At 43.3% G+C, this 27,205-nt stretch overlaps 1 protein-coding gene and 2 pseudogenes across 1 annotated transcript; 2 read left to right on the top strand and 1 right to left on the bottom strand.

Moving 5' to 3' along the window:
- Window positions 1-196: 196 nt before the first annotated feature.
- Window positions 197-14,988, top strand: LOC106601498 (myosin-4-like; annotated as a pseudogene).
- The window catches only part of LOC106601500 (myosin heavy chain, fast skeletal muscle-like), a 46,286-nt pseudogene continuing 28,607 nt past the window's right edge, over window positions 9,527-27,205 (bottom strand).
- Window positions 14,956-15,836, top strand: LOC106601499 (myosin-7). Its single transcript, XM_045715246.1, has 4 exons — window positions 14,956-15,150; window positions 15,259-15,354; window positions 15,442-15,573; window positions 15,696-15,836. Exons 1-4 carry the CDS (start codon window positions 14,986-14,988, stop codon window positions 15,714-15,716), a joined length of 414 nt encoding a protein of 137 aa, XP_045571202.1. The 5' UTR covers window positions 14,956-14,985; the 3' UTR covers window positions 15,717-15,836.

Here is a 27,205-nt window from a genome sequence, read left to right as displayed (position 1 = left end):
CATGTTATGTGGTTGCATTCTCAACAGGCTTCTGGACCATTCAAGCGCACAGCTTTTTTGGTGTCAAGGGATTCAGTGATTGCAGTAAGCTGCAAGAAGTAGGTAGGTAGAATGACAAATGACAATTTAATCTTTGACTTTCAAGGAAGAAAAAGCCTGAGGTTAAATGTGTTATACTGTATTCTTAGAGGCCAAAATGAGCGGGGAGGGAGAAATGTCCATCTTCGAGCCAGCTTCCCAGTACCTGAGGAAGTCAGAGAAGGAGAGGATCGAGGCTCAGTCTACGCCCTTTGAGGCCAAAACAGCCTGTTACGTCAGTGATGACAAAGAGCTCCATGTGAAGGGGCTCATCCAGAACAAAGACAGAGACAAAGTCGCCGTCCAGACCCTGGATGACAGAGTAGGTCCACGGTGGAACCAATGTTGTAGCAGTCAGTGGCAACATGGGCTCATTTCCATTCAATGTGCCAGATTGGAGGCTTGCCTTCAGCAGCTTTCAGAACCCTGCTGTATTTTGTTTCTATTTTCCAGACTTTAACAGTCAAGGAGGAGTAAGTCTTTCCAATGAACCCTCCCAAGTTTGATAAAATGGAGGAAATGGTTATGATGACCCACCTCAATGAGCCCTCTGTGCTGTATAACCTCAAAGAGCATTACGCAGCATGGATGATCTATGCAAGTCTTTTACACTGATACACATTTTATTAAATTGATAATCTCATTGTTAAATGTATCTAACAAGGGCATATATATTTATTTTGTATTGACAGACCTACTCTGGGCTGTTCTGTGTGACTGAGAACCCCTATACGTGGCTACCGGTCTATAACCCAAAGGTGGTGAGCGCCTACAGAGGGAAGAAGAGGATGGAGGTCCCACCTCACATCTTCGCCCTCTCTGATAATGCCTATCAGCTCATGCTAACGGGTATGTCACCAACTGCTTTAAATGTCTTTTCATTACATATTGTGATTTTGAACATCCAACTTATTGTGCTTATTTTTCTTTAGATCTGGAACATCAGTCTATCCTAATCACGTGAGTATCATGTGTTTTTCTTTTTTTAATTGATGCAGATATAGTAGTTGCCAGTTAAGTATATTCGAATTACACAATAATCGGATATTTTTCTTCAAGAGTGGAGAATCCGGTGCAGGCAAGACTGTAAACACCAAACGTGTCATCCAGTACTTTGCGACAATCGCAGTGTCTGCGGACCAGAAAAAAGAACCAGTCAGCAAGATGAAGGTAAGTTTATACCTTTTGTAGTGCAGGGGCTTTAACCGGTGCTGTACAGAAATGGGCTTTGACCGGTGATGTACAGGAATGGGCTTTGACTGGTGCTGTACAGAAATGGGCTTTGACTGGTGCTGTACAAGAATGGATGTCAGATACATTTCCTTTCTTGTGGCAGGGAACCCTGGAGGATCAAATCATCCAGGCCAACCCTCTGCTGGAGGCTTTTGGGAATGCCAAGACAGTGAGGAACGACAACTCCTCTCGCTTTGTGAGTGAAACCAGAATCCAACAGAATAGTTTTTTATGCAGAAGCGTAGCAATAAGAGCTGAACAACGTTAAACTTACAGTAAGACACTTTTATTTTCTCAAAAAGGGCAAATTCATTACAATACACTGTGGTACAATGGGTAAACTGGCCTCAGTAGATATTGAAGTGTGTAAGTACAACATTTGTTTTGTTGCTAAAATTAATTTCCTAACTTTATTCATATACTGTATGAGTGATGTTGAATTAATTCTGCTTTGTTACTGAAAGATCTGCTGGAAAAATCTCGAGTGACATTTCAATTGGGTGCTGAGAGGAGCTACCATATATTCTACCAGCTTACTTGCAACAAGAAGCCAGAGCGTATTGGTACGTAGAATCTTGACATACTGCAGTATCTCTCTTACTAAGCCTCTCTCTCTCTCTCTCTCACACACACACACACACACACACACACACACACACACACACACACACACACACACACACACACACACACACACACACACACACACACACACACACACACACAAATAATATGGGACCCCATCATATGTGACACTCATCAAATGTGACCCCCATCATACGTTAGCAGGTCTTGTCATCAGGTGAATCATAACTCCAAACACATTTTTGCTAAGAGCAGCTTTTATATACAGTATATATATTTCCACACTACAAGGTTTGAATAATACTGTGAAATTGTGAAACTTATGATAATGTCCTTTTCGTGTAAAAATGTCAGCCCGTTTTGGTGGTATGGACTTTTGGCCTTCCATGGCGACATCACTCCATGGTGACATCATTTATTCATTTATAAACCAATAAGAAAGAGAGTTCCAAACCTCTCTGCCAATAACAGCAAACTTTCCATTTTCCCCTCCCCACTCAGACCTCTCCCAGACAGTGCTAGCAAAATTCTTGCTTGAGAAATTTCTCTTTGCTAAGAAGCTATTTTTGTTTCTTTTTGACCATTTTAATTGAAAACAAATAACGGTAAGGTACTTAATTGTTACACAGAAATGTGATATTGAGATAAAAATGCACTGGTACTGTCACGGTTGTCGTAAGAACGGGACCAAGGCGCAGCAGATGTTGAGTTCCACATATTTATTACAAAGTGAAACTTTAAGCAAAAACAAATAAATCAATAAACGAACAACAAAACGTGACTACGTGGTGCACATGCACAAACACAAAACAATATCCCACAAACACAGGTGGGAAAAATAGCTACTTAAATATGATCCCCAATTACAGGCAACAATTACCAGCTGCCTCTAATTGGGAACCAAACCAAAACACCAACATAGAAATGTTAAACTAGAACACCCCCTCGTTACGCCCTGACCTACTACACCATAGAGAAACAAGGGCTCTCTATGGTCAGGGCGTGACAGGTACAGTATCCTGTTTGTGGGTGTTTTTTCAAAGTCTACGTATGTCAGATACTCCAGTTAGTGTAACTGGCTCCGGTGAGTGTAATTTGCTCAATATTAGGAGTTGAGAAATAAAGTTAAAACGAAGATATTGTCCTCTTTTCTACTGTAGGTACTGTATGTCATTCCAAACGTGTCTATTCTGTTGCTGCTAGCGATATTCCTAAAAACATTGGGAAAAATGTACTTTAAAAAAAGAAGACATTTAGGGACTCCAGTCTAATTGAATTTCCCCCTTTCAGATATGCTTCTCATCACCACCAACCCCTATGACTTTGCCTTTATAAGTCAAGGAGAAATCACCGTGAAGAGCATAGACGATGCAGATGAATTGATAGCTACTGATGTGAGTTGAGTTATGTGGATCAAATATGCATGGTTTATTTTCAGATAGCTTTGATGGCCCTCTATTCTGGCACAGGAAGCTATTGATATCCTGGGTTTTACTGCTGATGAAAAAGTGGGCATCTACAAGCTGACTGGAGTCATAATGCATCATGGGAACATGAAGTTCAAGCAGAAGTAGCGTGAGGAACAGGCAGAACCTGATGGCACCGAGGGTGAGGGGAACACTCTAAAAACCCTTCATCATATGATTGTGTATATCAAAACTGAATCAAATACAATTAATCAGGTAGTCATCAATCTTTGTCATAGAGAACAGGTATTAACAAAACAAAAGTTGTAATGTCATAAATTGATGGTTGTCTGCTCTGTTTGTAAAGTATTGTTGTGTTCTCTATACAGAAGCTGAGAAAGCAGCATACCTGATGGGCTTGAACTCTGCTGACCTGGTCAAAAATCTCTGCTATTCCAGAGTAAAGGTTGGGAATGAGTATGTCACCAAAGGATAAAGCGTTCAGCAAGTGTGGCAACAAGACATAGACATTACGAGTGTTTAGACTTAGCAATAGTCAACTAAGAGGATATTTTCTATACATTATAGGTGTACAACTCCATTGGAGCCCTTGCCAAATCAGTCTATGAGAATATGTTCTTTTGGATGGTCTTAAGGATCAACCAACAACTGGATACAAAGCAGTCCAGACAACATTTCATTGGTGTTCTGGATTTCGCTGGATTTGAGATCTTTGAAGTATGGTTCCAACATATTGATATCTTTCATTACTAATGTTTTGTGAAATGAAACAAGCATACATTGATCCTCAGGCATTCATTTGCATAATACTTTCATATTCCCTCAGTACAACACACTGGAACAGCTCTGCATCTCCTTCACTAATGAGAAACTGCATCAGTTTTTCAATCACCGCATGTTTGTGTTGGAACAAGAGGAATATAAGAAGGAAGAAATAGACTGGGAGTTCATTGACTTTGGTATGGACTTGGCTGCCTGCATTGAGCTTATTGAGAAGGTATTGTCAAAAACCATATACATTGATTTAATCATGTTGAATGCTCTGCATTTGACTGGTTATTCTCAGTAATTAATCATCTCTTGTCCACCAGCCATTGGGCATCTTCTCCATCCTTGAAGAGGAGTGTATGTTCCCTAAGTCAACAGACACTTCTTTCAAGAACAAACTCTACGACCAGCATCTTGGAAAGAACCAAGCTTTCCAAAAGCCAAAGATTGTCAAAGGCAAACCTGAGGCCCACTTCACCCTGGTGCACTATGCTGGTAATGTGGACTACAGTCTCACTGGCTGGCTGGACAAGAACAAGGACCCGTTGAATGAGTGTGTTCTGCAGCTGTACCAGAAGTCATCTGTCAAAATACTGTGTATGCTTTATGCAACCTTCTCTGCAACAGACGGTAACCATGCATTTTTAGTTTATATTACCTGATCAAATTAGATCAACTGACCATGAAGACCATCTTAATTCATCTCACATAGCTAAAATAACAGGCCATGCAGTATTGATAATTATTTCAACATTGTTTCTTTAGAGCCTGCGGCAGGTGGTGCGGCCAAGAAAGTTGCTAAGAAGGGAGCATCGTTCCAAACAGTTTCCTCTCTGTTCAGAGTAAGTTGTTCATGTGCAGTTGATCAATGTGCAGTGCTGCATAGACAAAATAAGACATCACTCTCTGATAAGAGAATTATCTAATAAAGGTAAATTAATCAATAATCCATTATTAATTAGTAGTTATGTAGCATGGATAATGAATAATTAATGTACTGAATGGTTAGTCCCATAAGGTCTAGTAGAAGGCCGGGACAAAATGTGTGTGTGTGTGTGTGTGTGTTTAAGCAAGGGTGTTTTTAGCAGGGAGGTATCTCCAAGGTTTCTCTAATCTTGGGGGAAAGGAACGGGCAGCACTGGATAGTGATTAACGGTTGTGAGAAATCCGGGGAGTGAAACATACATCTAATATTTGTGTGTATGTATATGTGTAGGTTAACTACGGTTTGTGTGGAGGAGTGTGCGTAAATGAGGAGCCTGGTATATAATGATGCTTTGTTATTGGGACCGCAGAACGTTCTCTGAATAAAGCCCAATGAACCTTTTGCAGAAAGCTGAGTCCTTGCCTAATTATTTAACCCATTGTCTTACAAACCTTGGGAATTAGTCAAGGCTTATTGATTGTTAATTATTATCATTAGGATAGAAAATTCCTTTAACACTCTCCCCACATGAGCTATTGTATATAGTCTATATACTGTAACTACACTTCCTGATACATTTTTACGTTACATATTTTCAGGAGAACCTTGGCAAGCTCATGACAAACTTGAGAACAACCCATCCTCACTTTATGCGGTGTTTGATTCCAAATGAGACCAAAACACCAGGTACTCAGGATAATCTGCTCAATTTCAACTCCAGTGAAACTTTACTGCCTTGAGATACTGTTAAATGTCATTTTATGCTTCCATCATAGGTGCAATGGAGAACCAATTGGTTATCCACCAGCTGCGCTGCAATGGTGTGTTAGAGGGTATCAGAATCTGCAGGAAGGGATTCCCAAGCAGAATCCTTTATGGGGACTTCAAGCAGAGGTAAATTGGGGGACACATGTTAATGTAACGGAGTTAAGAATGTGCCTTAAGCTCACTCCACAGCTGGCTTAAAATGTCACCGATGGAGCTATTCAATTGGTACCTTTTGAATAGCTCAAATGTTTGGTAAGTTGTCAAGGAGGGACGGCTGTGTGTTTGTGAGCAGAGGATCACTGGTTCGAGCTCGGTATGGGGACAGGGACAGTGGAGGAAACTAAACTGTTAGCAGCACACTGACGTCGGTTTCATTAGGGACTACTTGGTATACGGTTTCTAGTGTATTCAGTACTAATGCTTGGTCCCATGTGTTTCAGGTACAGGATCCTGAATGCCAGTGCTATCCCAGAGGGACAGTTCATGGACAACAAGAAGGCTGTGGAGAAACTGCTAGGCTCCATTGATGTGGATCATACTCAGTACAAGTTCGGCCACACCAAAGTGCACTTTTCACACTGCATACAACATTCACACTGTAATAGTAATGCACAAACCCTATATTGTTAGTAAACCAAACTCCTCTTTTTCAGGTGTTTTTTAAAGCTGGTCTCCTGGGTGCTCTGGAGGAGATGAGAGACGAGCGCTTAGCCCATGTTGTGACATCTACTCAGGCACTGTGTTTAGGATATGTTGTCAGACCGGAGTACCAGAAGATGATGGCCAGAAGGTATGGAAACACGGGTCTTTTGCAATATAAACACTGTGAACTCTGGGATATCACTTAAGTCAATTTTGAATGAAATCTAACAGAATAATCTTGACTTTACTTTGATAGGGAGTCAATTTACACCATACAATATAATTTCATGAACATGAAACACTGGCCATGGATGAAGCTATATTTCAAACTCAAGCCTCTTCTGAAGAGTGCAGTCGGAAAAAGAGATGGCCCAAATAAAAGGTGGACTTCACTAAGTGCAAGGAGGATCTGGCCAAATCAGAAAGCAGGAGAAAAGAGCTTGAGGAGAAGATGGTCTCCATTGTCCAAGAGAAGAAACTGAGGCTGATCCTGCTGTTCGGGCCAAGCTAGAGGAGCAGAGGGCTGACCTCTCCAGGGAACTTGAGGAGATCAGTGAGAGGCTTGAGGAGGCTGGTGGAGCCACTGCTACTCAGGTTGAGATGAACAAGAAGCGTGAGGCTGAGTTTCAGAAGCTGCGTCAAGACCTGGAGGAATCCTCTCTACAGCATGACGCTACCTCTTCTACTCTGCGTAAAAAACATTCAGACAGTGTGGCAGAACTGGGAGAGCAGATGGACAATCTCCAAAGAGTTAAGCAGAATCTGGAGAAAGAGAAAAGTGAGCTAAAACTGGAGGTGGATGACCTGTCAAGCAACATGGAGGCTATTGCTAAAGCAAAGGTAAGTTAACAAATATTTGTTAATGTTTGTTTTTGTTTTTGAAATATATATTGAAATAGCTACAGTTTTTTAAATTTGTTTGGCTGTGGAGAGTGGGTGGAATGAGGAATCACTGCAAGCGGTTTTTTACCAGGGGTTGTCGGAGCAACTCAAGGACGAGTTGATCTCCTATCCTGAACCTAGTGACCTGGACAGTCTGGTAGCATTAGCGATCCGGGTGGATAACAGAATCCGAGAGAGGAGGGAGAGGCAATGGGGCACGTCCCATCAATCAGCTACTCGGTTACCATTCGGGTCAGGAAGTGGACCGGAACGAGTCGATCATTATTCACCTCACTGGATTAGTGGAGGGGTCCTGCCTCCAGATCCTGAAACCATGCAAGTGGGGCGGCATGGGTTAACCAAGGAGGAGCGCCAACGTAGACGTGAGACCAACAGCTGCCTCTACGGTGGTAGCTTGGGACATTACATCTCCGCTTGTCCCCAGCGCCCGTTAACCTGTTATGGCTAGGGGGCAGTATTTTCACGGCCGGATAAAAAACGTACCCGATTTAATCTGATTATTACTCCTGCCCAGAAACTAGAATATGCATATAATTATTAGCTTTGGATAGAAAACACTCCAAAGTTTCTAAAACTGTTTGAATGGTGTCTGTGAGTATAACAGAACTCATTTGGCAGGCCAAAACCTGAGAAGATTCCATGCAGGAAGTGCCTTGTCTGACAATTTCTTGCCCTTCTTGATTATCTCTATCCAATACAGGGGATCTCTGCTGTTACGTGACACTTCCTACGGCTCCCATGGGCTCTCAGAAGGCGGCAAAAAGCTGAATCGTGGCTTTGCAGGCTCTGGCTGAAAAAAAGTAGCGGGTTTGGATAGTGGCTGGTCACAGTACTGTGAGACTCACGCTCGTGCACGAGGGGATCCCATGTTTTTATTTTCTCTCTCTTTGTACGTATACACGCTTTCCCGGTCGGAATATTATCGCTTTTTTACGAGAAAAATGGCATAAAAATTGATTTTAAACAGCGGTTGACATGCTTCGAAGTACGGTAATGGAATATTTAGAAATCTTTTGTCACGAAATGCGTCGTGCTCGTGACCCATATTTACACTTCGGAGAGTGTCTTGAACGCACGAACAAAACGCCGCTTTTTGGATATAACAATGGATTATTTTGAACCAAACCAACATTTGTTATTGAAGTAGCAGTCCTGGGAGTGCATTCTGACGAAGAACACCAAAGGTAATCAAACTTTTCTAATAGTAAATCGGAGTTTGGTCAGGGCTAAACTTGCTGGGTGTCTAAATAGCTAGCCGTGATGGCTGGGCTATCTACTCAGAATATTGCGAAATGTGCTTTCACCGAAAAGCTATTTTAAAATCGGACACCTCGATTGCACAAAGGAGTTCTGTATCTATAATTCTTCAAATAATTGTTATGTTTTTTGTGAACGTTTATCGTGAGTAATTTAGTAAATTCACCGGAGGTTTGCGGGGGGTATGCTAGTTCTGAACGTCACATGCTAATGTAAAAAACTGGTTTTTGATATAAATATGAACTTGATTGAACAAAACATGCATGTATTGTATAGCATAATGTCCTAGGGTTGTCATCTGATGAAGATCATCAAAGGTTAGTGCTGCATTTAGCTGTGGTTTTGGTTTTTGTGACATTATATGCTAGCTTGAAAAATGGGTGTCTGATTATTTCTGGCTGGGTACTCTGCTGACATAATCTAATGTTTTGCTTTCCCTGTAAAGCCTTTTTGAAATCGGACAGTGTGGTTAGATAAAGGAGAGTCTTGTCTTTAAAATGCTGTAAAATAGTCATATGTTTGAAAAATGGAAGTTGTTGTATTTTTGAGGAATTTGTAATTCGCGCCACGCCTATCATTGGATATTGGAGCAGGTGTTCCGCTAGCGGAACGTCTAGATGTAAGAGTTAAACTGCCCGGCACGCTAAGGTTGGGAGGACTTTTAGCGAGCCAGTTTCAACCTCTCAATAGTCCTGACAGACCCCGTTTTCCTGCAACACTCATGAACAAGAATCAGAGTTTAGCAATTAACGCTTTTATCGATTCAGGTGCCGATGGCAGCTTTATGGATGCCGACTTGGTGGAACAGCTGGGGCTTTCCAAGGAGCAATTACCGGAAGCCATTGAAGCTACCACTCTGAACGGCAGTAGTCTGGCACGTATCACTAAGAGGACTGAACTGGTTAAGATGCTGTTGTCAGGGAATCATTCAGAGGTTATCTCATTCTTCATTCTGCCTTCTCCCCATGTTCCTCTGGTTCTTGGATACCCCTGGCTGAGAGAACACAATCCCACGTTCGATTGGGTGACTGGCAAGGTAACTAGCTGGAGCATTGAATGTCATGCTAACTGCCTTAAAACTGCCTGTTCCCATTCTGTTCCCAGTCAGGTCATTGAGTTTACCCTCCCAGATTTGTCCCTGGTTCCTGAAACATATCACGATTTGGGTGAAGTGTTCAGTAAGCAGAAGGCGCTGTCACTTCCTCCCCACCGACCATATGACTGTGCCATTAACCTGTTCCCTGGAGCTACCTATCCCAAGGGTCGGTTATACAGTATCTCTCGACCTGAACGTGAAGCTTTGGAGACCTACATAAAGGAGTCTCTAGCTGCTGGTCTCATTCGTCCCTCGTCATCACCCCTGGGGGCAGGATTCTTTTTTGTGAGTAAGAAGGATGGCTCTCTTCAACCTTGTATTGATTATCGGGGTTTGAATGATATTACGGTCAAGAACAAGTATCCCCTGCCCTTGATGAGCTCTGCTTTCGACTCCTTACAGGGTGCTACTGTGTTCACGAAGCTGGATCTACGCAATGCGTATCATCTGGTCTGGATCAGAGAGGGAGTTGAGTGGTTGACTGGCTTCAATACACCGATGGGTCATTTCGAGTATCTGGTGATGCCGTTTGGACTGACCAATGCTCCAGCAGTATTCCAAAGTATGGTTAATGACGTCTTGAGAGATATGATCGGTTCTGAACGTCACATGCTAATGTAAAAAGCTGTTTTTTTATATAAATATGAACTTGATTGAACAAAACATGCATGTATTGTATAACATAATGTCCTAGGTGTGTCATCTGATGAAGATCATCAAAGGTTAGTGCTGCATTTAGCTGTCTTCTGGGTTTTTGTGACATTATATGCTAGCTTGAAAAATGGGTGTCTGATTATTTCTGGCTTGGTACTCTGCTGACATAATCTAATGTTTTGCTTTCCCTGTAAAGCCTTTTTGAAATCGGACAGTGTGGTTAGATAAAGGAGAGTCTTGTCTTTAAAATGCTGTGAAATAGTCATATGTTTGAAAAATTGAAGTTTTTGTATTTTTGAGGAATTTGTAATTCGCGCCACGCCTATCATTGGATATTGGAGCAGGTGTTCCGCTAGTGGAACGTCTAGATGTAAGAGGTTAAAATCCATTTTTATGCCATTTTTCTCGTAAAAAAGCGATAATATTCCGACCGGGAATCTGCATTTAGGTAAACAGACGAAAGAAAATAAAGCATTCGGTCAACTCGGGCACGCGCCTAAGCCCACAGTACTCTGATCGGCCACTTGCCAAACGCGATAAAGTGTTTCAGCCAGAGCCTGCCTCGATATCCTTCAGCTTTTTCCCGGGCTCTGAGAGCCTATGGGAGCCGTAGGAAGTGTCACGTTATTGCAAAGATCCTCAGTCTTCAATAAAAAGAGCCAAGATAAAACACAACTTGTCAGACAGGCCACTTCCTGCATGGAATGTTCTCAGGTTTTGGCCTGCCATATGAGTTCTGTTATACTCACAGACACCATTCAAACAGTTTTAGAAACTTTAGGGTGTTTTCTATCCAAAGCCAATAATTATATGCATATTCTAGTTACTGGGCAGGAGTAGTAACCAGATTAAATCGGGTACGTTTTTTATCCGGCCGTGTCAATACTGCCCCCTAGCCCTAACAGGTTAGCTGCCCTGACTTCTAGCACCAGGACCTTCAGTTGGAATCCTGAGGCAGACCGAGTATTTCTGTAATTGAAGAGTCGATTCACCAACGCCCCGATTCTCTCTCAACCTGACGCTGCTCGGCAGTTTGTCGTGGAAGTGGACGCGTTTGATGTGGGGGTTGGCTCCATCCTGTCCCAGCGAAGCTCCACTGACGGTAAACTCCATCCCTGCGCCTTCTACTCTCGTCGTCTTTCGTCTGCGGAGAGGAATTACGATGTGGGTAACCGGGAGATTCTCGCGGGGAAACTGGCCTTGGAGGAGTGGCGTCACTGGTTGGAGGGAGCGGAGCAACCGTTTATGGTCTGGACTGTCCACAAGAATCTTGCTTACGTGCAATCGGCTAGACGTCTCAACTCGCGTCAGGCCAGGTGGGCTTTGTTTTTTGGACGCTTTAATTTTTCCCTGACGTTCCGACCTGGGTCTAAGAACGGCAAGGCGGACGCCTTGTCCCGGATGTTCTCCAACGGAGGAGAGTGGGGCCAAGACTGAGACGATTCTTCCCCAGAACTTCGTCGTGGGAGCAGTCACATTGAGGATTGAGTAGGAGGTTCTGGCGGCCCTTCGGACGCAGCCCGGTCCCGATATCGGTCCACCCGGTCGGTTGTTTGTGCCTGAATCTGTCCGTTCTGCCGTCCTCCAATGGTCCCACGCCAACAAGATGGCTTGTCACCCGGGGGTGGCTCGGACGATGGCGTTACTACGCAGACGATTTTGGTGGCCTGCCATGGGAGAAGATACCCGGAGGTTTGTTGCTGCATGCCCAGTATGTGCACAGAATAAAAGTGCCAATCGGGCCAGCTCTGGACTTCTTCACCCCCTACCTATTCCCCGGCGACCATGGTCGCATCTGGCCCTGGACTTTGTCACTGGATTGCCCTCTTCTGATGGGAACACGGTCATTCTGACTATTGTGGACAGATTCAGCAAGTTCGCCCACTTTGTACCATCTCCAAGCTTCCCTCTGCCTCTGAGTTGTCCGAGATCCTGGTTAGGGAGGTTTTCAGGGTCCATGGGTTGCCCAGTGACATAGTTTCCGACCATGGTCCTCAGTTTACCTCTGCTGTCTGGAAATCCTTCTGTTTGGCCATTGGAGCTACTGTCAGTCTCACGTCTGGATTTCACCCCCAATCTAATGGTCAGGCGTAGAGAGCCAACCAGGAGATGGAATCCACGCTGCGCTGCCTTGTCTCCTCCAACCCCGCCTCTTGGGCCTCTCAGTTGCAATGGGTCGAGTATGCACACAATACTCTCCCTACATCTGCTACTGGGATGTCTCCCTTCCAGTGCCTGTACGGTTACCAACCTCCCTTGTTTCCTTCTCAGGAGAAGGATCTCGCGGTACCCTCGGTCCAGGCCCACATTCGTCGTTGCCACCGGACCTGGCATCGGGCCAGAAAGGCTCTCCTTAGAGTTTCTGACCGTTATCAGCTCCAGGCGAATCATCGCCGGATTCCAGCCCCCGCTTATGCCATCAGAGATAAGGTATGGTTGGCTACACGGGATCTTCCTCTGCGGACTGAGTCGAAGAAACTGTCACCAAAGTTCATTGGTCCGTTTGTGGTGGAGAGAGTGATCAATCCTGTTGTGGTTCGACTCAAGTTGCCTAGAACGCTCAGAGTTCACCCCACCTTTCATGTCTCCTGCCTCAAGCCTGTGCACCTCAGTCCTCTGCTACCCCCTCCGCCTCCTCCTCCTCGGATGATCGGAGGTGGTCCAGTCTACACGGTGCGCCGCATCATGGATTCCAGACGGCGGGGTCGGGGTTTCCAGTATCTCGTGGACTGGGAGGGGTATGGTCCTGAGGAGAGGAGTTGGATTCCTCAGCGTCAGATCCTTGATGATGCCCTCCTTCGTGACTTCTACCGCCTCCATCCTGACGCTCCGGGTTGTCCGCCCGGTGGCGTTCGTCGGAGGGGGGGTACTGTCAGGAATCCTGCTTCCTGAGTCTGTTTTCTGCCTGAGCTGACTGTTTTTTGTTTTGGAGTCTGTTTTCTGAGGTTCCTGAATGCACCCTGTCTGGTTGCCAGGCGACGAAGCTAGGCGGGAGAACTCTTGATTACCCGCACCTGCATCTCATCAGCCATCTGCACACCTGGTCCTGATCATCACCTCTTCTCTTCATAAGCCCTGACCTGACATCCATTCCCTGCCGGATCGTTAGCAATAAACAGTATGTTGTGTCAGCGTATCAGCCTAATGTTACCAGAGTTAGTTTTGTTGTTCTGTACTTTTTGCCGGTTACTCACCCCCGTTTACTCTGTCTACAGTCATCCTCCCGGAACATTCAACTCCCTTGCCTGGCCGTCGGTGGTTTCAGTGACATCATTGGATCTGCCTATTCACTCTCATCAACTCACCTCCGCTGCCGCTCCGTCTCCTGGATTATTCTATTTTCACCTCGAGACTGTAAATAAATACTCACCTTAATTTTACTCACCTTGTCCTGGTCTGCTTCTGGGTTCAGCTTTAGAGAATCGTGACACATTCAGGCCTCTCTGGAGCATAAGGAATCTAAACTCCTCCGTGTACAGCTGGAGTTGAACCAGGTGAAGTCTGAAGTGGACAGAAAGATTTCTGAAAAGGATGAGGAGATTGACCAGCTGAAGAGAAACAGCCAGAGTTATTGATTCCATGCAGACCAATCTGGACTCTGAGGTCAGGAGCAGGAATGATGCCCTGCGAGTTAAGAAGAAGATGGAGGGAGACCACAATGAGATGGAGATTCAGCTGAGCCATGCTAATCGAAAGGCCAGTGAGTCACAGAAATAGCTGAGATATATACAAGTTCAGCTCAAGGTTAGCTGATGGAAACATACGTACTGTACATGGAATATACTGTTTGTCTTGCAGTTATAGGAGAGACTTCACCATTTCCTCTTACTTTGATCAATTCATTCCCACATAGGAAGCACAACTCCACCTTGATGATGATGATATTAGAGGACAGGAGGATATGAAGGAGCATGTTGCCATGTCTGAGAGCAGGAGCTGTTGCAGGATGAAATTGAGGAGATGAGGGGTACTCTGGAGAATACTGAGAGAACCCGTAAAACAGCTGAGCAAGAACTAGTGGGTGCTAGTGAGAGAGCGCAGCTATTGCACTCACAGGTACAGTACTCCACTTTCTTAATCACCTCTGCCCTAAAGCAACAACTAATTTAATCTAAAAATACAAAATGTCCCCATTGTAATTTGCTGAATTACATATTTTACAGAATACAAGCCTGGTCAACAGTTTCAAGAAACTTGAGGCTGATCTCACCTCAATTCAGGGTGAGATGGAAGACAGTATTCAGGAGGCCAGAAATGCTGAGGAGAAGGCCAAAAAGGCTATCACTGATGTAAGTTTATATTCCGCCTTATTTACTGTCAGTGTCCCTTTAATGGTTATCAATGTGCTAAACTGTTTTTATGGTTATCAATGTGCTAAACTGTTTTTATGGTTATCATTGTGCTAAACTGTTTTTATTGCATGTTCAGGCTGCCATGATGGCAGAGGAGCTGAAGAAGGAGCAGGACACAAGTGGTCACCTGGAGAGGATGAAGAAGAACCTGGAGATCACCGTCAAGGACCTGCAGCAGCATCTGGATGAGGCAGAAAATATTGCCATGAAGGGTGGAAAGAAGCAACTCCAGAAACTGGAGACAAGGATAGTGTTTGTATAGTTAATATTATAATAGAACTTTGACTACTATTGGAGATGCAGATGACAATGTTATGCTGGTATTGTGTGGTGGTAATAGTTGCTGGTTTCAATCAGGTGAGAGAGCTGGAGAATGAGCTAGAGTCAGTGCAGAAACACATCTCAGATGCTGTCAAAGGCATACGCAAGTATGAGTGCAGAATCAAGGAGCTCACCTATCAGGTAAATATCAGTTGGATGGATACACTGCATGCAAAACTTCACCATTGATTTCCTCATCACCACAGTTCTTTGGTGCGTGGGAATTCTATGACCTCTTTTTTAAAACAGTCTGCGGAAGATAAAAATAACATCATTAGACTTCAAGAACTGGTGGACAAGTTACAGCTGAAGGTTAAAGCCTACAAGAGACAGGTGGTGGAGGCTGTGAGTACAACTCAATCCAGACCAGTTTACATATGGTTTGGAACCTCCCTTAAAAATGTTGATACTTGATTCAATTTAATTTTATAGGAGGAGCATGCCAATACCCACCTGACCAAGTTCAGGAAGGTGCAGCATGAGTTGAAGGAGGCTGAAGAGCGTGCTGACATTGCTGAGACCCAGGTCAACAAGATGCGGGTCAAGAGTCGTGACATGGGCAAGGTTAGTTGATTGGATAGCAAACTTACTGCATTGTATTTTGTTCATACAATAAATCTGACTAACCAAACCTGATATACTGAAGTGGCATACAATATATTCCTTACTATTTCTTTATTTTACAGGGAAAAGTCAGTGAAGAGTAGCAGATGGCTGGCATTCTGAAGAAAACGTGGGAAATGCCTGCAACATTAAGCAACATACTCTTAACCAACTTCCAAATACCTCATTTGTTTAGTCTAATGGATATTGATGAGAACTGTAAGAAAATGGTCAAGAGGTGAAATGTAGAAGTTGTAGATGTATTATTTTTGGTTTGCAGTAGTGGATGCATGTTGCCCTATAATAATAAACTTTCAACATGATTTGTGTTTATTGATTCATTGTCTGGATACACAAAAGTTAGCCTATGCTATTTGAATAAAATCAGTAGTAAAAAAATATACAAAATAATAGCCTAGTATTTATTTCTGCTCTATCCCATTTTGAATGGCGCAAAATCCACTCAACATTAGGGCCTACCTACACAAAACAGGTTCACAGTTGACAAACCTAGGTCTTGCATTCCATTTGCAGACAGTGGCTTACCGGGCATTCAGCTCAAAAAAACATGTCAAAATGTCCCTACAGAAACGTTTTTTCTTTAACATTCTGCCCCCCACTTCCACCCATAGCATTGCAGTATCCTAATGGAATTCCTATTGCTGCAAAATAATCTAAAAATAATAACTTAATACATCCAACACTGATACAATTATGAATGATTTGGTGGACTCATAACCTGGCCTAGCATGATTACATAATGACTACCCACTGGGCACAAACTGGTTGTATAGTGACACAATGTATGTGACGTTGAATATATGTGGAAAATTCATTGAATTTGAATACAACGTCAACTGTTTTGAGGGTGATATTTCAACCACATAGACAAAAAATATGTTGAATTTGTACCTTTAAAACAATGTCAGATATCTATGTTATATCTACGTTACATAGGCTGAGCAGCAACTCCTACTGGACTGTTCTCTCTGCTACCGCACGGAAAGCGGTACCGGAGCACCAAGTCTAGGTCCAAGAGGCTTCTAAACAGCTTCTACCCCCAAGCCATAATACTCCTGAACAGCTAATCAAATGGCTACCCAGACTATTCCCCCCCGCATGTACATAATTACCTCAAATACCTCGACACCGGTGCCCCCGCACATTGACTCTGTACTGGTACCCCAGTATATAGCCCTGCTACTGTTATTTACTGCTGCTCTTTCATAATTTGTTTTTCTTATCTCTTACTTTTTTGCCCTCAATGGCAATGCCCATGCTAAAACAAGTTATATCCATGATTAAGCCTCTATCTCAATGACAACAGGAACAACTCTGACGGTCATTTTTTTCAAAGTTTCCGTAATGCCACATGCGTCCACTTACAGTACCCGTCAAAAGTTTGGACACCCCTACTCATTCAAGGGTTTTTCTTTATTTTTACTATTTTCTACATTGAAGAATAATAGTGAAGACATCAAAACCATGAAATAACACATGGAATCATCTAGTAAGCAAAATAGTGTTAAACAATTCTAAATATATTTTGGCAACCCTTTGCCTTGATGACAGCTTTGCACACTCTTGGCATTATCTCAATCAGCTTCACCTGGAATGCTTTTCCAACAGTCTTGAAGAAATTCCCACATATGCTGAGCACTCGTTGGCCGCTTTTCCTTCAGTCTGCGGTCCAACTTATCTCAAATCATCTCAATTGGGTTGAGGTCAGGTGATTGTGGAGGCCAGGTCATCTGATGCAGCACTCCATCACTCTTCTTCTTGGTCAAATAGCCCTTACACAGCCTGGAGGTGTGTTGAGTCATTGTCCTGTTGAAAAACAAATGATAGTCCCACTAAGCCCAAACCAGATGGGATGACGTATTGCTGCAGACAGAATGCTGTGGTAGCCATGCTGGTTAAGTGTGCCTTGAATTCTAAATAAATCACAGACAGTGTCACCAGCAAGCACTCCCTCACCATCATACCTCCCCCTCCACGGTGGGAACCACACGCGTCTCACAAAGACACGGAGGTTGGAACCAAAAATCTTCAATTTGGACTCATCAGACCAAAGGACACATTTCCACCTGTCTAATGTCCATTGCTCGTGTTTCTTGGCCCAAGCAAGTCTCTTCTTATTATTGGTGTCCTTTGGTAGTGGTTTCTTTGCAGCAATTCGACCACGAAGGCCTGATTCACACAGTCTCCTCTGAACAGTTGATGTATCTGTTACTTAAACTCTGTGAAGCATTTATTTGGGCTGCAATTTCTGAGGCTGGTAACTCTAATGAACGTATCCTCTGCAGCAGAGGAAACTCTGGGTTTTCCTTTCCTGTGGTGGTCCTCATGAGAGCCAGTTTCATCATATGGTTGATGGTTTTTGCGACTGCACTTTAAGAAATGTGAAAAGTTCTTGAAAGTTTCAGGATTGACTGACCTTCTTGTCTTAAAGTAATGACTGTAATTTCTCTTTGCTTATTTGAGCTGTTCTTGCCATAATATGGATTTGGTCTTTTACCAAATAGGGCTATCTTCTGTATACCACCCCTACCTTGTCACAACACAACTGATTGGCTCAAATGCATTAAAAAGGAAAGAAATTCAACAAGTTCACTTTTAACAAGGTATACCTTTTAATTGAAATGCATTCCAGGTGATTACCTCATGAAGCTGGTTGAGAGAATGCCAAGAGCGTGCAAAGCTGTCATCAAGGCAAAGGGTAGCTACTTTGAACAATCTCAAATATATTTGTTTAACACTTTGTTGGTTACTACATGATTCCATATGTGTTATTTCATGGTGTTGATGTCTTCACTATTATTCTACAATGTAGAATATAGTAAAAATAAAGAACAACCCTTGAATGAGTCGGTGTCCAAACTTTTGACTGTATATCAGTCTATTAGATCAAATAAACCTCACGTAGCAAATTAGCAAGAAAACATTTTGTTGATCAAATTTGACACTCCAAATTGTTCACATGGTGGGCTTATTTTCGTGGACAGATTTCAGGCGGAGTAAGATGTCTTGCTTCGCATCTTTCTCTCTCTACACTCACAGAGTACCCTCTAGTGTTTACGATTGGAAGGGACAAGGCCATTATCTCTGTTGAATTGGAACTCAAAACAAAACTCTATACTTCAAACATATCAATACCTTTGTTCCCATGTTGCGGTTCTAATCTTGTTAACCTGAGACTCAGCTATGTCAGCACGCTCGTTAGCCTCTTCCAGCTCATCCTGCACCTTTCTGAATTTGGCCATATGAACATGAGCTTGCTCCTCCTGAAATTGAATAAGATGCAGTGTAGGTTAGCCTACATTAATTATTGCAGCCAGAGCCCAACCTTCACTTTAATACTCAAAATCTAGTGGAGAATGGTCCTTGGTATATGGTTTGCTTACATCTTCCTCAGACTGTCTTTTGTAAGCCTTCACTTTGATCGGTAATTTATTCACCAAATCCTGAAGTCTAGTAACATTCTTCTTGTCTTCCTCAGTCTGTAAGAAATCACAGATGCCAGTTTTTTTTCAAAAAAGGTTCAGGACAATGCGATAAGTGGATTGCAATTTCATTTGAAACTAGAATGGAAAATAAATACATATCTGTTAAAATGTTGGTGACAATATGACTTTACCTCCTGATTATACAGTACATTAATACGTTCTTATTTCTTACCTGATCGGTGAGCTCTTTCACCCTCCTCTCATATTTAAGAACTCCTTTGATAGCATCAACCTCCTGTTCTCAGCCTCAAGCTCATTTTCCAGATCACGGACCTAGATAATAGACAAGGTTTTTGCAACGTTTTTTAAATCAGTATGCAATACAGTATTATAATTACCTTTGCTACATACCCTGCCCTCCAGTTTCTGGAGTTGCTTCTTTCCACCCTTCATGGCAATATTCTCTGCTTCATCTAGACGGTACTGCACGTCCTTGGCGGTGATCTCCAGGTTCTTCTTCATCCTCTCCAGGTGACCACTCATGTCCTGCTCCTTCTTCAGCTCCTCTGCCATCATGGCAGCCTGAGAATGGGACAAGATTTGAAAGAAACTCATTTAGCTTGCGGAAGTTTGTGTTAAAGAGACAGCTTGTGAACTGTAGAACTTACATCAGTAAATGCTTTCTTGGCCTTGTCCTCTGCGTTTCTTTCCTCTTGAACAGCATCTTCCACTTCTCCTTGAAGTTGAGTTATGTCTGTGTCAAGCTTCTTCTTAGTGTTCAAAAGGTGTTCTATTTGGAATAGAGAGGTTTAGTTCAATTGTAAAGTGAGTAAACTGTCAGGATTAATGAATCATATCACACAACCATCCTGGGAGTAGAGAAGCCCTGCTCGTTCACTAGCTTCAACAAGCTCCTGCTCGGCCACTTTGCGGCCTCTCTGTCTGCTCAAGGGCTTCTCTGAGTTCCTCAATCTCAGCATGCATCAGGATGGTCCTGCACTCCACCATGGTGACCTGCTCCTTCATATCATCCTGTCCTCTGACAGTATCATCAAGGTGCAATTGGGCATCCTGGAATGGTTTAATGATCAACTTTGACTGAAACCCTAGGCACTCATTTGCAAATCAATGTAACCTACTGTCACATCCATGGCTATCAATGGCTTTTAAGTACTGTATACACACCATCTTAATGTTGCAAAACGCATCAGCGCTGTTTGTAACAGCTCACCTTGAGCTGTCCCTGGACATTCCTCAGTTGTTTCTGGGCTTCCGCAGCCTGGCTATTAGCATGGCTCAGCTGAATCTCCATCTCATTGAGGTCTCCCTCCATCTTCTTCTTAACTCGCAGGGCATCATTCCTGCTCCTGACCTCAGAGTCCAGATTGGTCTGCATGGAATCAATAACTCTGGCTGTTTCTCTTCAACTGGTCAATCTCCTCATCCATGTCAGCAAGCTTCCTGTCCACCCCATACTTCACCTGGTTCAACCCCAGCTGGGCACAGAGGATCTTAGATTCCTCATGCTCTGCAGAAGCCTTAAAAAAGAAAATGCATATTGATTATTGTAAACCTTAAAATCTTTTGATTTGGTTTAATTGTGTTAATTTTTTTAACATTGTGTTTGTTGAGTTTGTTTTTGATATAAATGTTTTACCTCTGCTTCCTCTAGTGCAGATTGCATCTCACTTTTCTCTGTTTCCACTTGTTTTCTGACTTTCTCCAGTTCATGGACACTCTTTCCACTCTCACCAATTTGCTCCGTCCGGTCTGATATCTCCTCTGTATTTTGAAAGCCCTACAGTACATGTCAAAAGCCAATATCAGGTCATTTTATATTGTAAAACCTTAAGGTCATTATGTGTTGTGACTATTACGTAATGGATTGTCACGTTTCATGAATTGGACTTACGTTGTAGGTTTTTATTCTCCCTTTTGAGAGGTTCCAGATGATCCAGAGCTTCTTCAAATGAGTTTTTCATTTTGAAAAGATCTGTGGTTTTTGATCGAGATTCTTTCTGAGCACTTTCCAGCTCCGACTGTGACTCCTCATACTTCTCCTTCCAGTCAACTAGAATCTAAAACCGTGTAATGATTAATGAGTATCGTCATTAATACATAAAAAAAAACTGTTATATTGCCTTGTCAAAGTTTCTGTTTCTTATCAAGGTTAGCAGCCATACTATTTGATCTCCCCACATCAACCATGAGATCCTCCATTTCACTCTGCAGTCTCTGCTTAGTCTTTTCCAGTGAAGCCCATTTTGTGTTCACCGCTTCAATTTGTTCCTCAGCCTCTTGGAGACGTTGGGCAAGCTTTTTCCTGAGGAAAGTGAGACCAATCATTTTTCATTGTCATGCATAGGGTAACTTATGGAAAACAAGTAGAACATCTATAAAAAGTTGGCAATTACTTGGCCTCTCAAACGACACCGCTGGTCCTGCTCACACTGCCCTACCCTGTGCTTTGACCTCTTTCTCCCCTCTCTCTCCAAATGAAATCTCGCGTCTTGTGACGGCCGGCCGCCCAACAACCTGCCCACTTGACCCTATCCCCTCCTCTCTTCTCCAGACCATTTCCGGAGACCTTCTCCCCTACCTCACCTCGCTCATCAACTCATCCTTGACCGCTGGCTACGTCCCTTCTGTCTTCAAGAGAGCGAGAGTTGCACCCCTTCTGAAAAAACCTACACTCGATCCCTCCGATGTCAACAACTACAGACCAGTATCCCTTCTTTCCTTTCTCTCCAAAACTCTTGAACGTGCCGTCCTTGGCCAGCTCTCTTGCTATCTCTCTCAGAATGACCTTCTTGATCCTAATCAGTCAGGTTTCAAGACTGGGCATTCAACTGAGACTGCACTGCTAAAGCTAACTCTCTCTCCTCTGCTCTCATCCTTCTAGACCTATCTGCTGCCTTTGATACCGTGAACCATCAGATCCTCCTCTCCACCCTCTCCGAGCTGGGCATCTCCGGCGCGGCCCACGCTTGGATTGCGTCCTACCTGACAGGTCGCTCCTACCAGGTGGCGTGGCGAGATTCTGTCTCCGCACCACGTGCTCTCACCACTGGTGTCCCCCAGGGCTCTGTTCTAGGCCCACTCCTATTCTCGCTATACACCAAGTCACTTGGCTCTGTCATATCCTCACATGGTCTCTCATATCATTGCTATGCAGATGACACACAATTAATCTTCTCCTTTCCCCCTTCTGACAACCAGGTGGCGAATCGCATCTCTGCATGTCTGGCAGACATATCAGTGTGGATGACGGATCACCACCTCAAGCTGAACCTCGGCAAGACGGAGCTGCTCTTCATCCCGGGGAAGGACTGCCCGTTCCATGATCTCGCCATCACGGTTGACAACTCCCTTGTGTCCTCCTCCCAGAGTGCTAAGAGCCTCGGCGTGACCCTGGACAACACCCTGTCGTTCTCCACTAACATCAAGGCGGTGACCCGATCCTGTAGGTTCATGCTCTACAACATTCGCAGAGTACGACCCTGCCTCACACAGGAAGCGGCGCAGGTCCTAATCCAGGCACTTGTCATCTCCCGTCTGGATTACTGCAACTCGTTGTTGGCTGGGCTCCCTGCCTGTGCCATTAAACCCCTCCAACTCATCCAGAACGCCGCAGCCCGTCTGGTGTTCAACCTTCCCAAGTTCTCTCACGTCACCCCGCTCCTCCGCTCTCTCCACTGGCTTCCAGTCGAAGCTCGCATCCGCTACAAGACCATGGTGCTTGCCTACGGAGCTGTGAGGGGAACGGCACCTCCGTACCTTCAGGCTCTGATCAGGCCCTACACTCAAACAAGGGCACTGCGTTCATCCACCTCTGGCCTGCTCGCCTCCCTACCTCTGAGGAAGCACAGTTCCCGCTCAGCCCAGTCAAAACTGTTCGCTGCTCTGGCACCCCAATGGTGGAACAAGCTCCCTCACGACGCCAGGACAGCGGAGTCAATCACCACCTTCCGGAGACACCTGAAACCCCACCTCTTTAAGGAATACCTAGGATAGGATAAAGTAATCCTTCTAACCCCCCCCCTAAAAGATTTAGATGCACTATTGTAAAGTGGTTGTTCCACGGGATATTATAAGGTGAATGCACCAATTTGTAAGTCGCTAAATGACTTAAATGTAAATGTAATACCATTTTAAATCAAAGAAGTTTGTGTTAATAATTTGAAAGATATTTCATGTTTTACTATATTACATTGTGTTCCTTAATCTTCTTTTGAAGCTGAGAGCTCAGTGTTAGTTCATCCTCAATTTTGCTCTGCAGCTGGGCTGTTTCAAAGTCTTTCCTACAAAGGGGAAATATACTGAGTACATTTGACCACAACAGAGGAAATCTTGGTTATTACTTCAGCAGTTTCTGATTTTACTTAAGTTTTTCATCTGACTGCTGCTTTCCATTCTCCAGATCCATTATGGCTTCATGTGTCAGTTTCACATCACACTCAAGCTTTCTCTTGGCTCTCTCAAGGTCCATGCGAATCGTCTTCTCTTGCTCCAGAGAACCCTCAAGCTGTGGCATGAAAACAAGTAGCGATAGAATTAAGTTAAATCATTACAATGCAATGCTTTTTTTTTTACTGATAAGGTGTTACTCACATCATCCACTTGTTTTTCAAGCTTAGCTTTTGTCAGTGTTGAGTTTGTCCTCCTCTGCCTGGAGATCATCAAGAGTCTGCTGATGTGCCTCTTGGAGGCCTTTCTTCTCCTTGGTCAACTTGAAGTCTCTCATCCTGACCAGACATCTCCTTTGTTAGGTTTTTAACCTGCAATGGCATAGTGATGTTAGTAAAATACCTGCAAAGAGGATGATGGATACTGCAACTTCTATATAAAAATGCAAACCTTGTTTTCAGTGGCTTGCTTCTCCACTTTGGCCAAGGTGAGCTCTAAGCTATCAATATCTTTCTTCAGCTCAAAGCACTCATCCTCCAGCTTCCTCTTATTGGCAGTCAGCTCAGAATTGATTTCGTCTTCATCATCCAGGCTCTCGGTCAACTCTTTCAGTTTGGCTTCAAGCTGTATTTTGCTTTTAATGAAAGCCTCACATCTCTCCTCTGCATCCGAAAGAGTTTCAGAATCCTAGGAAAACCGATAGTCCAGTCAATGTGTCTGTCTAATGGAACACTTAAAACACTACAATGAACAACCTGATATAACAGGACCCCTCAGGTGACTACAACAATGACTGTCTGTTTAAAAGCAAAGAGTTCATGTTGACAATTCTAATAGCACTTACAGATTGAACTTGTGACATGAGGTTTTGTTCCTCCGCGAACAGAGAAGCCATCTTCTCCACCAGTTCCTTTCTTGACCTCTGCCTCTGCCAGGTCCTCCTTACATGTGACAAAGTCCTCCTTCATCTTCTCCACCTCCTTCTCACTCTCTGCACTCTTCAGAAGGGGCTTGATCTTGAAGTACAGCTTCATCCATGGCCAGTGTTTCACGTTCATGAATAAGCAGAGGTTTTATTGCAGAATGAACACACATTCTCTGAAAAAGAGGTAATTGTAATGCCATATTATTGACCAGTTCTAACGTTCTAAGCATGTACTTTCTTTTAAAGATTGATGGGTTGTCTTACTTCTTTATAGCCAGCTGAGAAAATTATTTTCTCATGAGGTACCCACGGCACAATGCTTGAGTGCCAGTCACCAGAGAGCCCAGTTTTTCATCTCGCAACTCCTCAAGAGTGCCCAGCAGACCGGCTTTAAAAAGACCTGCGATAACATGGATTACTGAAACACAGATGCTGTTGACATACTGTATGTGTATATACAGTGCCCTCTGTAATTATTGGGACAGTGACACTTTTTCTTAGAAGTGTTTAAAATGACATACATTATTTACCATGTATTTCTATTGGGCACAAAATAATCTGAAACACAACCAAAACAAACAGCAAATTGTCACGTCCTGACCAGCAGAGGGCGTAATTGTGTTAGTCTTGGTCAGGATGTGGCAGGGGGTTTGTGTTTGTTAAATGTTGTGTGGGTGATTGGACTCCCAATTGAAGGCAGGTGTGTTGAGTTGCCTTTGATTGGGAGTCCTATATAGGAGTGTGTGTTTTTCTTTGGGGTTGTGGGTAGTTGTTTTTGCACTGCGTGTTGTGTGCCTGCAAAACTGTTCCTGTCTGCGTGAGTACTGTTTATTGTTTTCCCTGTGGATGCTTTACTTGTGTTTGGAATTAAACTATGAGTATCCACATTCCCGCTGCGCCTTGGTCCATTTTTGAAGACAGCTGTTACACAAATGCAGCCAACAAATTGTCACAGGCTTGATGTAGTCATTGCGTGCTAGAAATATGGGACTAAATACAACACTTTTGACTACTTTAATACACAAGTGAATTTGTCCCAATACCTTTGGTCCCCTAACATGGGGGAGAAAAGTGTACAAAAAGTGCTGTAATTTCTAAATTATTTCAAATCGAGAGTTGGAGTATAGAGCCAAAATAAGAAAATGCTTGACTGTCCCAATAATTACAGAGGGCACTGTATAAACACCATGTGAAAATCAACAGAGTGACTGCTGTGTGGTTTTGCTGACAAGAGCATGTTTATAAAGTAATTGGATCCTCACCTTGGTATGTCCAAACTAATATTGCGTGTGATCGACATCAATTGATCCAAGAAGCTTCTCTAAAGCTTTCTTGACACCGATGAACTATCCCTCTGGGATAACACTGGCATTCAATATTCTGTATCTGTCAGATTACAGAAGATGCAATGGCAGGCATAAGATATTATTTAACTACCAAATGAATCTTGTGCTAGTTAAATGAGAATAAAGGTTTACCTCTGCTTGAAGTCAGCATGTATAATCCTGCTTGGGAACCCCTTCCTGCATATCCTGATACCCTCCAGCATACTGTCACAGTGCAGCTGATGAATAACCAGATGATTATCCATAATACCTGTATTCAATAGAAATGAATGAAAACATCACACACATGACAATAGAGCCATATTTTTGTCACGTATAGCAGCTTCCTCAATTAATGTCACAAATCTAATCTTTTCAGTGTTTTCCTCTGTAAAGTCCTGTGGTAAGATCTTTGTTTGACTTCTAACAAGAATAGTTATCTGTCAGCAGAGCAGTACCTGGTGTCTTTACTTCATTAGGAATCAGGCAACGCACAAAGTGAGGGTGAGTGCTCCTCAAGTTGGTCATTAACTTGCCAAGATTTTCCTGTGGAGAAGAGTATTGTCGTTAGTATTACACATCTCCTTAGATATTAGTTGATATAAATGTCACATGAGTTGAATATACTGATTAGGTATTAATGTACCCTGAAAACAGCAGAGACCGTCTGGAAAGAGCCACCTTTCTGCTTCTTCCCTCCTTTCTTTTTCTCGCCACCACCAGCATCTTCATAAAGAAGGGACATTTACTGTACCAACAAATGACAATCAATGTAGAATTTACTAATTACCATCCCACTGGGCACACACTGATTGTAATCAATGTTATTTCTATGTCATGTCAATGAAATTGCATTGAACCGATGTGAAATAGCTGTTGAATTGACGTCTGTGCCCAGTGGGATATGACGTGCATACTACCTGCATCACCAGCTGCAAAGGAGGCATACAGTAAAGCCAGCAGTTTGACTGGTAACTTCTGGTACAGCTGCACAACAGATTCATTCAACGGGTCCTTGTTCTTGTCCAGCCAGTGAGACTGTAGTCCACATTACCAGCATAGTGCACCAGGGTGAAGTGGGCCTCAGGTTTGCCTTTGTCAATCTTTGGCTTTTGGAAAGCTTGGTTCTTTCCAAGATGCTGGTCGTAGAGTTTGTTCTTGAAAGAAGTGTCTGTTGACTTAGGGAACATACACTCCTCTTCAAGGATGGAGAAGCTGCCCAATGGCTGTTGATGAAATAATTCTTACTTGAGGTATGGGTATTGATAAAAAATTACATTGTCAAATGACTGAAAGTGGGTTTTTAACATACCTTCTCAATAAGCTCAATGCAGGCAGCCAAGTCCATACCAAAGTCAATAAACTCCCAGTCTATTCCCTCTTTCTTGTATTCCTCTTGTTCCAGCACAAACATGGTGTGGTTAAAAAAACTGTTGTAGTTTCTCATTAGTGAAGTTAATGCAGAGCTGCTCCAAGCTGTTGTACTGAGT

Source organism: Salmo salar, chromosome ssa03 (assembly GCF_905237065.1).
Source record: "Salmo salar chromosome ssa03, Ssal_v3.1, whole genome shotgun sequence".
NCBI lineage: Eukaryota > Metazoa > Chordata > Actinopteri > Salmoniformes > Salmonidae > Salmo > Salmo salar.
The sequence above is the reverse complement of the archived record's forward strand: the minus strand, read 5'-3'. Positions and strand labels throughout refer to the sequence as shown.

Excerpts from the sequence above, each read along its gene's own strand:
- LOC106601499 (XM_045715246.1), top strand. The coding sequence starts at position 14,986 with ATGCAGATGACAATGTTATGCTGGTATTGTGTGGTGGTAATAGTTGCT. Across the intron at positions 15,151-15,258 it reads TCAAGGAGCTCACCTATCAG|TCTGCGGAAGATAAAAATAA; the intron begins GTAAATATCAGT and ends TTTTTAAAACAG. Across the intron at positions 15,574-15,695 it reads AGAGTCGTGACATGGGCAAG|GGAAAAGTCAGTGAAGAGTA; the intron begins GTTAGTTGATTG and ends TTTATTTTACAG.